A 16,725-nucleotide genomic window follows, 5' to 3' on the forward strand; every position below is an offset into this window, starting at 1 on the left:
TTTCGCATGCGCAAAGCGCTATTTTAGATATTTTCGCGCTTTGCGCACGCGAATGCGGCGAAAATACTTCCGGGTTTGCGCAGTTCATAACCCGAGTTGTTCGTAACCCGAGGTGCTCGCAACCCGAGGTACGACTGTATTTGAATAACAGCATTATGATACCAGCTGTTTGGTTTTCACTTCCTTTCATAATGATCCCTAGCATGGCATTTGCCTTTTTCATGGCTGTGGCATTCTGAGTCAACATCTTCATGAAACCTATTCATTAGGCAACCAACGCCTCATTCCTGGTCTGTCACCACCAGTTCAGACCCCATAAATATTTATGTGAAATTAAGATTTATTTATTTTTACCCAACATGCATCACTTTACACTTGTATACATTGAAGTGCTTTTGCCATATTACTGCCCATTAGCTCAGTCTGGAGAGGTCTTTTTGGAGTTCTTCACAATCTCGTTTTGTTTTAATCACCCTGAATAATTTAGTATTGGCCACCTTACTTCACTGTATTTACTGATCTTGATTATATACTCTTGCTTGAAATGGAAACTGTTGCCTTGCTGGATCAGACTAAGATCCACCTAGTCTTAGTATTCTCTGCAAATCCCAGCAACCAGCAGGTGCTTTGCGTTCTGCTAGAAATAAGCCAGTTGTCCAGTAGTAGACTATGCACTATCTTCTACTCTATCTTCTAAAGCAGTAACTCCCTGTAGATACCCATATTTTCTCCTAAATTTGTGAGGTGGCTAAGAGCTTTGAGGGGTGGAGAAAGAATATAGAAAATGGAGGCCCTCCCTACCAGATCCCACTTCCACATGCATGTAGCTAGTCAACTGCAATAGTGAATTGTTTGGGGGAAATGTCAACAGCTCTTTAATTTCCCTTCACACCAATGTGATTTGATATGGAAAAATTCCTTCCTATGTTCTCAAAGGAGAAATCTATATTTAGTGATTTAATAATCTTCACTGCGGCCTTATACCAATAATCCCCTCAGATGAGAGGAGGATGAATCCAAACAGCAGCCATGCAGTCTGAGAAATTAACTGCCTGTAGTTCCCTGAAGCAATTCTGTTATATCTTTAGGGAAGTCAAATATGTGACGTTGGTATAGAAAAGTGTAAAACCTGTGTGTGCTTCCCCATTAAAATATTTTTAAGAAAAGAAGAAAAAAGTGCTTGAGGAAGCTTTCAGCAGTGGGAGTTCCCTTAGGCAAGGGGGGGGTGAACTTTATGCTACCTGACTTTTTCCACAGGGCTGAAGCTGTTGACGGTTCACAGATGCTAAGCTTCAAAGCTGTTGTGCTTGGATTGGAAGGAGTAAACTTGACAGGCCGCTGTTTGCACTTTTAGCTGTTAGGGCAAGTTGCCATCCATTAGCCAGGATCCTTGGCTGTTCTAAATCTCCTGAGGAAGTACAGCAACTGAGCAGTTTTGTGTTGGGAGAATTTTCCATATTCATAAAGAGGCTTTTCTCCTTCATATGGATCTCTTTGGGCTTTAAACCAAATTCACATAGCCGGCTGCTTCCGGATGTTTTTCTCCTTACTGTGGGCATCTAAAGTGGTGACATAAGTTTTCCTCACCCCTCCCATTGCAAAGTGCTGGGATTCAATGTGTCAGATAATATCCTACTAATTCAAAGTACTGCAGTACATTTGGTTATTGGAATAGCAGCAGTTTCTTCTCAGACAGCAGCTTCCCAGTGTTGTTGTAGCAGCAACAACACAGGATGTTAAATGGGAAGTATCTTACAGGATCCCCCAGATGTTGGGAGGGTTTTCACTTTTGATTGCCTAGTTTGGTGCAACGGTTGCTGTCCCATCTATGCCAATCCTGCGTCTCCATTTGATCAGAAGTGACCATCATAGTAATTGACTTACTAACATTGTGGGATGCTAATGATAATATGCTGAATCAATGTGTCTGTTCATAGAAGCAGCATAATTGCTGGAGGAAGCAGCCATTGGGAAATGCCTTCATGGGTGGATCTGCAAGCAGGCATCTGAACCTTGCCAATACAAGTAAGCAAGGTGGACGGCTACCTGAAAGGCCATATAGAGAGACGCCTGATATCCAGTTTAAACCATTCTTAAACCTGAGTACTGGTCTAAATGGAGCAGTTGTAAGGTGACCTCACCTCCCCCACACCTCCAGTAGGATTACCGACTTCTTGATTAATTGGGGTTAGGTGAAATAGTTTTCAGTTGAGTAAATGGTGCTGAACACATGGACAGATTCTGCACAGCTCCATCAGACAATCACATCATTCCATAGTGGAAAGTGCCAGGCAATTTGGATGGGACACAGTGAGAAACTGTTCTCTCTCACACTTAATGTGTGACCTTCCAGTAAATGGAAATTAATAGGAAGCAGCGCAGGAAGAAGCAGCACCAGAGAGTGTGGTCCAGTGATACAGCTCTACATGCACATGCAGGACTCTACCTTTGCTTTCTGCTGCAGACAAAATGTCATGTTGTGTTGTTGTTGTTTTTGTGTGTGTGTGTGTGTTTTAAATGGACTCCCATTATAAATGAGATGTTTAATATCCTGCAGGTTTAAGGGACTAAAAGTGGACAGGTCATTTCAGATCTTCAATTCTCCTATCAGTCCCAGAAAATACGGCCAATGGTTGGGATGATGGGAGTTGTGGTCTACTAATACCATTATGTTCTGGAGGACCATATGTTCGCCATCCCTGCCTTTAAAGAACCTAATGAACATCTTATTTATTTACTTTGTTACAATACCAGCAACAACAACTTTATGTTATCACCTTATTCCACATAGTCTCAAAATGGTTTACACCATAAAACAAAAAATACATAAAAATAGATACAATTAAATAAAATCACAGTGGTGGCAAGGTTGAGGGAGCTCTGCGGTGGCCGCAGTTGCTCCAGAGCTCAGCTCACCTTGTCCTATGCTTGTCCTGATGGGTGCATTGCCTCTCTGCACCCCACATCCCCTCATAAGCCACTGCTGCACAGTAGTTTTCCTCCTTCATAGTTCCTGCATTCTCCCCTTGGCCAATGGATTCTGGTATGACAGTGACGATTCTGCCTGTGGATTATATGTCTTATATTTGGAATCATTATGAGAAGAACTGATGAAAGCAGTTGAATGTGTTCTGTGTTTACTGCTGGGAATCTGAGATCCGGGATAGATGAATTGCTTGCCATCAGAGGTTTTATTTGCAAGATGAGCCCCTGAAAAGCCCCATGTTGACCACCAACCTTCACATTTTTGCCTGGTCCATACTAACATAACTAGTCTTCTGGAAATTCTCTCTGCTGCACCCCCTTCCCCGCAGTGTTTACAATTTCATTTTCTTTGGGTGTGCACTTGCTTGCCTAAGTGCCTGGTGGATTATACTTGTTTAGCTTGCTTGCACCTTTCATAGGAGCACGATGGAGAAATGGCAACAGATGCTCACTGGATCAGAAGCAAAGCTTCTGCATTTCCCTGAGCTTCTGGGGAGACTTTCTCACCAAAGAATGGCTTGGGTTGTGGTGAAAGCTGGTCTGTGGTGGTGTATTATTCAGCACTGTGCATCTGGGTATCCAACACCATTTTTTGTTTCTCTTAAGTGTCTCTCCACTGCCTTGGATAGTTCAGGTCACTTGGTTACCTCCAGCCTTTTTTTTACTGCATTGCATTCATTACCAATCAAGTCAAAGTTGGGCATGTCTGCTGACTAACATTCCCCAGGGTTTGTTCCTTCTGTGATCCATAAGTGACAGACACAGGGCTTCTCACAGAGAGAAACAAGCCTGGCTGTTGCTTTGCCCGGAGGCAGGTTAACCCAGTTGGGGTCAATCAGCTGACTTTTCTTTGTCTCTCTCCCCCTCTCTTTCCTATCTTTTTGTCAGGAAGAAGCTGACCCTGATTAAGGAAATGCTGGCTGGCTGTGGGGCAGGGACCTGCCAGGTGATTGTCACCACTCCCATGGAGATGCTCAAAATCCAGCTGCAGGATGCAGGCCGAATTGGTACCTCACCTGTCTCTCTTCTCTCCTCCCCATGCCCATGCAGCAACAGAAAATGTCTCCGATGGCTTCGCAGATGATAGGAGGGCAGTGGTGGGAGGGAAATAGGACTGAACTGCCCTGGGATCAGGTTTTATGAAGGGGTGATATATCCTCAGAAAATATCCAAAACCAAGTTTTTATTGCTTAGCCCAAAGGCCATCAACAGTGAATCAGTAAAAAGTGGGGCATGCAACTGAGTATAATTAGAACACAACATAATGATATTAAAATATGCAATATATACCTTAATAAATTTTAGGGATTCGGACCCCTTTCAGCAGTTCTCTTAACTTAAGTAGTTCTTTCACTGAGTAGCTCCAGGATATATCACATCCCTGGGAAGGACCTCAGCTTTGTGAGCCAAATGATCTCCTGATGTGAGAGAGCCTGAAATTGTATCTGTATAGGGAAGATGAGGCTGGTAAAACAATAGCTTGCATTCAGCTTGTGAATTATTAAACTGGATAACTCATGCAAAAGAGGAGGAGGATTAGTTGCCCCTTATGGGTGTTTTTTCCCTCCTATGACACTTTATTCTTTCTGTTTCCACCCCAGTTAGAAGGTCTGGCAGTGTGCCAAAGCCCTTAGCATTAAGAACTTGTGTTCTTGCCCCAAACAACCTTACCTACCTTTGTTATGTTGTCTCATTTCCCCCCAAGTAAATTTCAGGACAAAATCTAGAATACTGGATCTTTTCTGTTGACAGGTGTGGACCATAGGGGGAAAAGGTGTGTGTGTGTGTGTGTGTGTGTGTGTGTGTGTGTGTGTGTGTAAGTTGGGAGAGGGGATAGCTTAATTATACTCACTCATCTATTGTATTAACAATAAATTCTAATAATGCAGGAACTGCTTAGCACAGGGGAGTTCAGTGGGAAATTTTCGTAACCACAGAATTGAACCACCAACGCTGCTTGTTTTCAAAAGCTCCAATATAAATATCCTGATAGACAGGACTATTGTGGATAGCAACCACTCATCGCTGGGACTTACTATCTCCCTGTGCTTTTAATTGCCCATGTGCCTCTGAATCTTTTTGTATCTTACCAGTTTCCAGTTGTACTTCAAATCCTCTGTTACTAATGTGTTAAATTCGAAGGCTGCAGAAAGATTCTCACTGCAGCACAATACTGGGATTTAGTGTCTCAGTTGCAACAGAGGCTATGTGAGCAAATATATTAGCTCAGGGGATTTACATGGGCTCCATCTTCTGATAAAATAGGAGAAGTGCAGTGAAGAAGAAGTGAACAGACTGCATAGATCTCTGGGTAAATGCTTTGCCACACACACACACACACACACACACACCAACCATATATTTTTTCCAATGAATCTGGGGACACTTTTCAACTTCCTTCTAAATAGATGGATTTTGTCAGAGAACTGATTTGTAAATCTGGGGACTGTCCCCGGGAAACGGGACCGTCTGGTAACCATACGAGTGCATGGAGTGCACTGTATGTTAAAGCTGTAATATGCTCAGAGAATATGGTGTTGTGACAGCCACATAAATATTTCACTTAGAGCTAAAATTCAACAGCACAACTTAACTGGATAAAGGCGGTTTCTAGTGACTCATCAGAGGGCAGTACAACTGACCTTAAGCAATGTTCATTACATTTGTGGCTGTCCTATTTGTTCTCCTGTCAGAAGCAAGACATTTATATTACGTCATTGTCTGTAACTTGCATGCTGCATTCATGTTTATTGTAGTAAATGACAACTCTGTCTTGATTCCTCTTCAGCTGCTCAGAAGAAGCTAATGGCCGCACAAGCTCAGTTAAACCCTTCCACTGGTGCTGGGGCAGCAGAGTCTGTTGTGGAGACAAGGACGACAGCAATGCAAATCACAAGGGACTTGCTTCGGAGCAAAGGCATCGCAGGACTTTATAAGGGACTTGGCGCTACGTTGCTAAGGTAGGCACCCCTCTAGGCCCTCTGGAGGACCTAAAACCCAAATGGTGCCCAGTAGTCTGGGGTAACAACAATGAATGAATAGGAACACATGTTGTTCCCTGGGTTAGGGATGGGGACCCAGTTAGGGATGGGTTAGGGACCCAGTTAGGGATGGGGACAGAGTTGGTGAGGGAGGGAGATGGTGATACACTGCGCTGGAGTTTTATAGTACTGAATGAGAGCAGTGTGGAATGAGACATACCTGATGCACTTGAAAACTATGGAAAGGTGAATCTTTCTGTGCACAACTATAACCACCCCTTACAATTGGCATGGGGCAGCTTGGTATTAAAGGACTAAAGGAAAGAGCTCTTCCCTTGTCCCTCATGGTCTTGCTTCTCCATTTCTGCAGGGATGTACCGTTTTCCATTGTTTATTTTCCATTGTTTGCAAACCTGAACAAACTAGGGCAGACAACCCCGGATGTCAAGGCTCCATTCTATGTGTCCTTCCTTGCTGGGTGCCTGGCCGGCAGCACGGCAGCTGTAGCAGTGAATCCTTGTGATGGTAGGTGCTGCAGCAAAGTTCAGTCAAGGTGCTGTGTGTGTGAAATGTGGGGGGGGGGCTTCACCAGAACAGTTGGCAACAGGGGGAAACAGAGGAAAGAGTGCAAACCCTGGTTTTTTTGTGTTCTCATGAAGCACAGTGTCACAGGAGGCAAGCTAAACGAAAAGTTGCAAGAACTCGGGCCAGAAAGGATAATTTCAAAAAATATTCACAAAGTTTTATTCAGGATAACTTCCAGTAAATATCAACATCAGGACAATGCCCTGTTTCGATGATTCTTCATCAGCTGGAATGTAAAAGTTAACATAAATGTTTGTAATGAGAAATTATTCAACTCTTAAGATATAAAGTTTTAACACATAAAAAGGACAGAGACTGTATTCAAATAAACATTACTGATATATCTTTGAGTGACCAACCTAACTTCAACCTTATAGTCTGCTTTCTAAATAAAGATTTAAACTGCTTGTAGCGTACAAAAGGCTTGTCTAAACTTAAATAAGAAATCCTCTTACAAAATATAACAATCCTTGTTACAGGAATACTTGTAGTTTTCTACAAACAGAGTTATAATACTAGTAAAAACAAAGGTAGCTTACCGAGGTTTCTTAGGTCTAAGTGTACCAAGTATGTTTGCTTTGCTAACTCAAATTGTTTGCAGCACTTAAATGATAGAGGAAACAAGGTTGCAGCAAAATTAAAGAGACAGTATAGCATTTAGGACTACAAGTGTTGAGATAATTTAAAGGCATATGGACAAAACTAGGTTCAATGTTGTTACAAAGTACAAATTCGATTATAGGAATGATGTGAAGTCTAAACTATTGTTCAAGCCCCCTGGAGGCAAGCTGGCATATAATGCAGTGGACTACAGCAGTGTTAAGAAAGAGGGGCAAAATATCTAAGTTGTAAAGCACCCAGTACCACAGTAAGAGAAGCTGCTATCCTGATTGTTCCAGCTAGTGGAGGTTTGTATACTTTCCACTTGAGAAAGAGAATTGAAGAGATGCACAGGCCCTTCTTGTAGAAAGGGGAAATTCTGTACTACAGATTTTCTTTGAAGGAACGCTAAATGCGTGTCAGATATAGAAGTGATCTCTGCCTGATCTCTTGCCATTTGATTGGGGGGGGGACACACCCTCAAAGCAACGAGGGGGCTTACAGCTCTCCTGAGCTAACCAGGGCTGTGTAGCCTGTTTAGAAGCATGTTTCTCCCTTGAAGAAGGGAGCCCTCGGGTACCACACCTTAACAGAGGAACATCTGAACCCTCTAGGGAGCAAATAGCTCCCATCAGCCACAGACTCAGGTAGCAATCATACACCAGAAATGCATTGCAAGATTTTGTGGTAGAGTACCACTTCTTTGTGATATAGTCAAAGGCTTGAGAGCCTTGCAGTTGATGCAGAATGTGGCAGAGGTGCAGCAGAATGTGTTAAAGGAGGGAGGCAACTTCATCATAATGACAGAAGCAAATGAAGAGCTTAGTAAAAAGCATGTCCAGATGATAAAGACTAATCTGTTCATGGAGAGAGAGAGTTGTAAAAGGGGAGGTCATAAAAATCTCTTCCTGCTTAGCAGTGTTAGGGTACTTGCATATGCCTAAACAGCTAAAGGAAGACTGGAGAAATTAATTAGATACAGACTAGAGCACTGATTGTATCAAACACTGCTGTCTTCTTTCCCCAGTAATCAAGACAAGATTGCAGTCCTTGCAGAGGGGGGTCAACGAAGACACATACTCAGGGATCATAGACTGTGCCAGGTAAATGATCTTTTGAGGGTGATCAGCAATCGGTGAAACCTGGGTGTTTGTCCCAAGGATACCAGTGAATACAGAGGCTTACTACCAAAAAGATTGTGTTGCAGGCATAAAAACAGAATTTTACTCATATATGAATTTGATACACGTTTCTTGTGGGGGCTGCTGCTGCTGCTTCTGGATGTATCCAAATCCACTTTGATAAAACTGTGAGATTCTTAATAAAATACAATAAGAAAATTCCTTCAGTAGCACCTTAAAGACCAACTAAGTTTATATTTTGGTATGAGCTTTCGTGTGCATGCACACTTCTTCAGAATGCATGCACACGAAAGCTCATACCAAAATATAAACTTAAGCTTTCGTGTGCATGCACACTTCTTCAGAATGCATGCACACGAAAGCTCATACCAAAATATAAACTTAGTTGGTCTTTAAGGTGCTACTGAAGGAATTTTCTTATTTTGCTTCGACTCAGACCAACACGGCTACCTACCTGTTAATAAAATACAGTGAATGAAATACAATATAGGAACTACGGCCGCTTGCCTTGATGGCTATAAACTTCCTCCAGGATTGGAGGCGCTATAGGAGGCACAAGTTGCCAGCGGGTGTGGGGAACGACAGTAGAAGAGAGGTGGCTGTGGACTTCCCATAGGCATCCAGTTGACTATTGCGGGGAACAGGGTGCTGGACTAGATAGGCCCTTGGTCTGATCCAGCAGGGCCTTTATGTTTTTAACTAGGCCCATGAAGTGTGTCTCATCCCGCATCCAGTAGCAACTAGGAGGAAGGGACAACACTGCCCACCTGAGCTCCCAGAGTCACTGTTACTTAGCAGCATGGGGAAGGGTGAAGCAGCAAGGGGATTGGCATGGACATTGGTGCTGTGCAGGTACACTGGCGGGAGTGCAAGACTGGCTCCACAAGGGCACCCACACACTGCTGGCATCCCCACTGCCTGGTCCCTCCCACTCTTCTCACCCATTGAGTGGCAGGAACTCCATTGCCAGGAAGTCAGACACCTCCCCATCAGCTGCTGCTGCCTGCACCCCCCATCATTTATTTTGCATTGCTCTTAAAATCCGCTACAAGCAAGCCTGGGAACCCACCCAGTGTTGTGTGTCCCAAACAAGGATGTGAAAATCACCTAGTCTAGGCTTTGTTTGGGCGAAGGCTGACACATACATGAACAAAATTTGCAGCAGATAACCATTTTTAATTTGCAGCAGATTTTTTAATGCTATTCCTAGCTAAATAGCCATTAAGATGAGTAGGAAATTGGTTTTTTGTTGTACTTTAAATGCCTTTGTAAAGTATGCTGCTCATGTGGGAAAGCCTGTTTGTTATAGATAACTCTGTGCTCTAAAGCAAAACAGAGGTGGGGCGGGCATGGCTGAAGTAACAGATATTCTGACTGTGGCAACACTTAAATGGGAGTTGTGGTGAACACACATAGTCTCATCTGATTTCTTTGTGTGTCTTTTTAGGAAAATCTGGCGGAATGAAGGCCCCACGGCCTTTTTGAAGGGGGCATATTGCAGAGCCCTGGTCATCGCCCCACTCTTCGGTATTGCACAAGTTGTGTATTTCATCGGCATTGCTGAATATTTCCTAGACATGCTTCCAATGCGCCGGGATTAACCCCTCACACCTCTCCCCATCCAATTGGAATTCATCATAGTATTCTTTGTCACCGTGCTATCAGAGCAACAGCACAAGGAGTTAAAACATTAATGGGGGGAATGAAGGTTGTCTCCAAAGAGAGTCCCCCCCCCCTCCAGTCAACATGGCCTCATCATTATGCCAGGGAAGATTATGCATATCTATTTTCTAATTATCAATCTCAAAAGACACCGGTTAGCACAGACTGTCTTACAGACCTGCTTTCCCCCACCCTTGACTGGGGAAAAATGACCAACAAATTAAGAAAGAGGAAAAGGACTTACCTCCCCCTCCCCCCCCCAATTCTTGGTTTCAGGCCTCTGGGGAAGCCAAGGGGCTGCTGTCCATTAAAGGGAGGCCAGTTTGTCATTCAAAAAGGCGGGTAATCTCTGAAATAAAAATGTTTTGTTTTCAGATAGGTCTCCTAAACATCCCTCTCCTAAATTAGCTGGACTTAAGTGAACTCTTTGGATATCAAAGGAGGAGGGGAAAGGGAAAGGCGCATTTTGTATTTAGAATTTGTGAAAGGGACTGCCTTCCTGAATGAGTGTGCGCAGGTGAAATGTACTCCCTGCGGATGTGCACTCAACTGCTAAGGAGCTGCGTCTGTGGAAACACAGTGCTGCCCAGTGTCGCGAACTAGCTGAGCCATTGTGATAGGGGAGAACTGAATAATTTTGGGATCAATTTTTTTAAAAAAAAAATTATGCTGGATTTAAAACAAAACAAAAAACATAAAACCCCAACCCAGTAATACATTCCTTTCAATCAGCCTAGTTGATTCTGGTAATGCTGCTGTTCCACCCAGTGTTTCAGTTGTCTGTGTTTTGACCTGTACCTGTATTCCTTTCCTGTTTCCCTCTGGGAGCACAAATAATGCCAAAGGGTTACTCGGGGAAAGCTGATCTCTGATGTGGCTGTAAACACTGCAAAATGCCAGATGGCATAGAAAGACTTAGCTTAGCTGAAATCAGTGGAAATAATCTTGCACGTTTCTTGAGGTTCAGTTGCACCGAAGTCAAAGAATTCACGCCAGTTCAGTTACCAGTTCTTTACTGGCCAGCAGTGATCATTTTTAAAGGGTGCCAGCTAGTTTTCCTATTCAGACCAAAACTGACAGCAGAAGGTGGTTTGGTAACATCCACAGGGACCTCCATATCTCTTACATTCTCTCTGAGAGTTAGAAGCCTGGTTTTCTTCTGTTTGTTTCAACAGTTACTCTTCCAACAGAGCAAAGTAACCTAAGTATCAAAATCAATGCTAATTCTGGTAATTTCCCTTTTATTTCTATTTCCTGCTTCTCGGGTGCTGACACAGTGCTCCCTGCAACATTGCAGGGAATTATTTTGTATTTTTTTAAAAAAAAAAATCTATTGAAGTTTTGTGAATTCCTTTTTTTGAGGGGGTGGGGCAGTCTGACTTTGGAGGATAGCATGTTTAAAAGGCATTCCCCCCCCTGCAACTTGGACTTTTTCTTCTTGTTGCTGCGCCTCAATACTTCTTATATCCCATTCCAATGAAATGAAATGAATTAGGTATGCAGATGGTGTGGCTATTTACATTTGCCCTTGGAGATGTCTTAAATGTTCCTAATGTCCATGTCACTGTTGGCTAGGGTGGCCAGACGCAGAAAAGAAAAGGAACTCTGCACCTTGAATAGCTGCGTAGAAGAGGAAAGCATCAGCAGATGTTGCTTATGAAAGCCACACCTGTTGTGACATTCCCTCTTCTACACAAATATTAAAGGTACAGGAGCCCCTTTCTTGTTTTACACCTGGGCCTCCTATTGTTGGACCCTTAGAGTTAGCAGAGGGAGATGTTTTATTTATTTTAAAAATATGGCACTTTTTTGTTTTTTGTTTTTCCATGGTATGAAAACAAGGCCTGAAGAATGTGGGGTTTGAAAGCATGGTTTCCTTGCTTATCTTGAAAATTAAATGTTAGAATCATTACGTTTTAGAAGACTGATTGTCGGACTGATGGTGCTGACTCACAAAATAACAGAAAGAAATGGCTGGAACTGGATTATAATAGGAGCTGCTTCTAATAATTTAATTTGCTTCATTTCATGCTGCTTTTTCATCACTGTAAGTCCTTGTTTACTTTCACATCTAATCATCATTTAAAACTCTATTGCAATGTCTGTCTTGCTTAAATGACCAAATGCTGCTTTGAAAGAGGAGGCCTTAAAGGACTCGCTGCTTCTGCTGCTGCCGCCACCCCATGTCTGAGCCCACCATAAGACTACAGATTCTCTGTCAAGGCCTGGAACATCTGCACTGATGTGCTTTGGTATTTCTGAAGCAGAAATCAAACAACGATTTAGTGTTTTAAGAAGCACAATCTTCAGGATTAGTTTTTTGCACTTTAAAAAGAAAGAGCAGCGGGGACCTCATTTTAAAGCAACCCCTTGCAAGAAAACTTTTTTTTAACAATACTTTTGTCACATGAAGAAAAACTGAAATGGTACCCAAAATGTAATCTAATGGTGTGTGAGAGATTTATGGTTTGAAGCTTTATTTTAATGACAGGTGAATCTTTGTCCAGGTGAAAACAAGGGTTTATGTAAAAATACTGATAAAAAGACCTGTGCCTAAATTAAAACAGGCTCCAGTTAGCAATGCTACCACTAAGGCAGCTGTTGCTTGCTTGCCAGGAGATTTTCCTGCTGAGATGTGGCTCAGCACTGTTGCTAGTAAAGGGAAAAGGCACTACTTGTCTTTTGCATGAATACTCCTAAGCCCTGATTTTAGTATAGCATGACCTAGCTAATAAAGCAGAGTCTAGCTGTCATTTGAAATGTTTAATGCTGGCATTCTTATTGCTGCAAACTTGGAATATGTCCACATTTCAGACACACATCATTCAAACATGTTGAATTAAACATTTAAAATGTTAGTGGTGCTTCAGCAGGGTAGATAATGCTTTATTACTTTTCATATTAAATTTTATTGCTAGTTTTCAACATAACAATAAAAAACCAAACTAATCTAAATAAAAATAATGATAAACACGACAGGAAGAAAGAAGAAATAAAGAAAAGAGGGGGTGTGGCGCTATATGTATATATAAAACCAAGCCCTCTGTCACAATTATTTCTTGATCCTTATTCCACATACAGAAGAGTTAACCCTCCCAGCTCTCACCTTAGAGCTTTCCCCTCTTCCCTGAGCTTCACCTCCTGAGGAGACCTCTCTGGCTTGCCTCTCATGCACGTCCCTTCTAGAGAAAGCTCTAAGAGGCCCTTGTGTTTCCATGGAACCACAGGTCACTGGGTTCCTACTGAAGTTCCTACAGAAGCTGTGAATCATTTGAATTTACAATGTGGAGATAGCCTAAAATCATTGCTTGCTAAGCTTTCTGGCTCCTAAGGGCTTATTGGCCAACATGTCCACAGTCCACGTTAAGAAAGGAAGAAAGGAAGAAATCTAATGAGGTCATTTCAGGCAAATCTGTGAGTGGTGGAAGTCTGCAATTCAGTTTCAAGTAGAAGGTCCAGAGGCCTTATGGGGTCCTTTGAGGTCCAAGGAATCCTATTTTATTCCAGAGCTACCGGTAATTTGAGTTTGATAGTGTAGATCAGGCATCCCCAAACTGCGGCTCTCCAGATGTTTTGGCCTACAACTCCCATGATCCTTAGCTAACAGGACCAGTGGTCGGGGAAGATGGGAACTGTGGTCCAAAACATCTGGAGGGCCGAAGTTTGGGGATGCCTGGTGTAGATAGTGATCCTTCAGGTATAGGGAGATCTGTATTACAAACTCCAACACTTAGGCTATAAGCACAGACCTATCAAGCTCTGTGCATGCCCTTCTATTCTGAGTAAATTTGGAGTAATGCTTGGATTTGTACTTGCAATCACCAGTGTAAATTATAGTTCCCTTTCTAATCATAACCGTGCACTGAAATAATAAAACCCACATTTTAGTGTCTTTTAACTACACTTTTGTACTAGTAGTAAAGGCTGGTTAAAGTCTGCTAAGGGGTTACAAGTATCTTAGCCATTCCATGCTAACTGGGAAGCAAGCAGCTCATGCTTTAAATAGGGAATAGTGCCAGTGGTAAAAAGTTACAAGTTTTCCGTTCAACAGAGTTCAAGGGAGCTCTAGAGACCAAATGGTAGAAATATCCTTCAAGGAAAAAAATGAAATGCTGAGCTCTTCAGTTTTAAAAATGCCAGCCCTTCTAAATCAAAAATGGGTACCTGGAATGCAGTTGAGGATCCTGAGGACCACATCCCATGATTCTCAAATATGCCAGTGAGGGAGAATGTGCATGGCTTTTTTATTACAGAAAAAAGCTGTTATGTGGTTACTTTTCCGAGTCATTCCATTCTGAAACTCCCCCCAACCCGTCCCATGAATGTTGCCCCCTGAGTGTTTAGCTATGACTTAAAATAAATTTTGTTTTGGAATTGTTTCTCAGCATATGGTTAAATAGAATTTTTGCCGTATGAGAATGACAGTGGGAATGTTGCAGTGCTGACGTTCTCTTTTCACATGATTGTATAAACTCATCTGAACATGCAGTCTTCACTCAGGCATGTTTCAGCCAAAAAATAATGTCTGAGGCAAGAGTGCTGTGCAAAGTCCGGTGTGAGGTAAAAACAAGCAAACCAGAGTTTAGTTCTACCTCGTGTGTGTGTGTGTGTGTAAAACAGATTTTTATTTTCTTGAACTTAATTTATCACTAAAATCAATTTTTAAATACCATACTAAATTAAACAGGTAACCTAATAAAATGCATTTAAAAATCCATCTGTGTCTGGCTTGCCTGTTATATGTATCTTAGCCTTCGAGATTCTCAATATAGCAACCAGATACTGTAAAAATGTGTTGGTTTTTTATTTACGCAATTGATTATAATGAACTAATCATTGCAACATGACAAGTACTGGGTTTTAGGGAAGGAGTAAACAATCAACACAAGCTTTCTCACATTATAAACTGTGATCTCAGAAGTTTTTGCCAATCATTGGACTTTTAATAGGTAATGATTTGACAGAAATGCCGTCCTCTCATGAAGTTTGTGTACTTTGGGCTATTCCTAGGCATATGTTGCTTCTAAAAGGCTCCCTATGGCCAAGTCACTTTTTTTTTTTGATGCTTGGATTTATGGAAGCAGGTAAACTCTAGCTGGCTTTTAATCCTGCCACTGAGATGATTCATAAATAGTACAAACGCTGCTTGTATCTTGCTGTCTAAATCCTAGACAGAGAACGATAGAGTTTATCATTGCCTTGAATGTCATTTAAAATTAGCTGATGAGGGAGAATCCTGGCCATTCTGTGTTTCATTATTCCAAGCTAGTTAATATTTAAGGATGATCTATAGTGGACTTCTGGAAGCACTTTCACACAGAGAGATGGGAGAACTTTCAGAAGACAACATATGAAATGAGAAATTGCCACATTGCCCGTTTTCCGATGAAAATAGCTGTGTGAACCGGTGCTTTGAAGCTTAGCATTCTTCCATTATGTTTAGAACCAAGTCTAAGGATCCTTCCCTCATTAGGGTTCCATCGGTCACACTAGAACCATCAAAGTTGCTCGATGCCCAGTCAGCGTTCCCTGCATATTAAAACACTGTGCTTTCACATCCAATCTGCAAATCCAAATTCTGTTGTGTAAATAAAAAATAACTAGAGCATGTTGTGTAGTACCTAAGAACAATACAGTTAGGGCAATAACTTTCCTTCATGTGAAATTACCTCACAGGAGCTCTGTACTTTTGTGTTCTACTTATGCCCATCTTTTAGATATTGTAGAGGTGCAGGATATTTGCTAGTATTAAAGGTTTAGAGGTTTTCCCCAGTATCTGTGTTACACTATCAGCTTCCAGGCCACAAATAAGCCCTCCCCCCCGAAATGGACCAGGAAATTTGTGACACAAGGTTCACACCTGTCTGACTTTAAGCTTGATTCTTTACTACAGCTAGTCAACAAACACTGCCGTTGGCTGGGGGATCAGACAGTGACTGCCTTATACTGTGTCAGACCATTGGTCCATCTAGCTCAGTATTGTCTACACTGACAGGCAGCAGCTCTCCAAGTTTCAGATGGTACATTTCCACCCACCTGAATATGCTGGGGATTGAACCACCTGGGACTTTCTATTTGTAAAGCAGATGCTCTGCCACACACTACATTGTGGCCTTTCTCCACATAACTAATAAGGGTAGTTTCTCATGTGAATTTAGCCATGAATGTTCAGATATTTTTTCCTCTGTCCATGGCTGCTTCTCACTGACAGTACTGTGAATTTATGTAAATGCTTAGGGATCATGGCTTGCTTTTCTTCTCCATTTTGTGAAACGAAGCTGTTAGAAGTGGCTCGGGTCCAAAGGTCTATCACATGAGTGGAAGGCATGTGTGTGCATGTGTGCTGTGTCTGTCCATAGACCGCCTCCTTATGCTCCTTGACATGCCATCCTGGAGGGTCCCTGACTCTGGAACCAGTATGCAAAGGGACATGGGGGCTGCAGATGAGGGAGCATTAGCCTTTGTGAGAACCATGGCTAAGCTGTGTAACTTGCTGGTACTTGTGGCAATGGAGTCTGCAACATATTGTAGGCAATCGAGCATCACTTGACTCCCATCTTTCAGTAACTGCAGAAGTTATTGGATGTTGGGGAGGGTGGAACGCGTGAAGAGAGAACACAACAAAGTGTTGACTGGACTGTGAAATAGTGCTGATGCATCCAGGGGCGTACCCAGGATCAAAATTAGGGGGGGCAAGGGGCGGGGGCAAGGGGCGGGAGGGGAGGGGCCACAGTGGGAATATGGGCGGGGCTACGTGGCCTGCGTCCTCC

At 42.5% G+C, this 16,725-nt stretch overlaps 1 protein-coding gene across 6 annotated transcripts in view; it reads left to right on the forward strand.

The window, feature by feature from the left end:
• Positions 1 to 14,988, forward strand: part of SLC25A22 (solute carrier family 25 member 22) — a 71,486-nt gene extending 56,498 nt beyond the window's left edge. For all 6 annotated transcript variants that reach the window (XM_035122088.2, XM_060276453.1, XM_035122114.2 and 3 more), the window contains 5 exons: positions 3,874 to 3,992; positions 5,774 to 5,945; positions 6,337 to 6,491; positions 8,179 to 8,254; positions 9,741 to 14,988. In XM_035122088.2, coding sequence (XP_034977979.1) covers positions 3,874 to 3,992; positions 5,774 to 5,945; positions 6,337 to 6,491; positions 8,179 to 8,254; positions 9,741 to 9,894 — 676 coding nt within the window. In that variant the 3' untranslated portion in view covers positions 9,895 to 14,988. The remainder of the gene's footprint in view (positions 1 to 3,873; positions 3,993 to 5,773; positions 5,946 to 6,336; positions 6,492 to 8,178; positions 8,255 to 9,740) is intronic.
• Positions 14,989 to 16,725: the final 1,737 nt, after the last annotated feature.

The sequence above is a fragment of the Zootoca vivipara genome, chromosome 1 (genome assembly GCF_963506605.1).
Source record: "Zootoca vivipara chromosome 1, rZooViv1.1, whole genome shotgun sequence".
Classification (NCBI taxonomy): domain Eukaryota; kingdom Metazoa; phylum Chordata; class Lepidosauria; order Squamata; family Lacertidae; genus Zootoca; species Zootoca vivipara.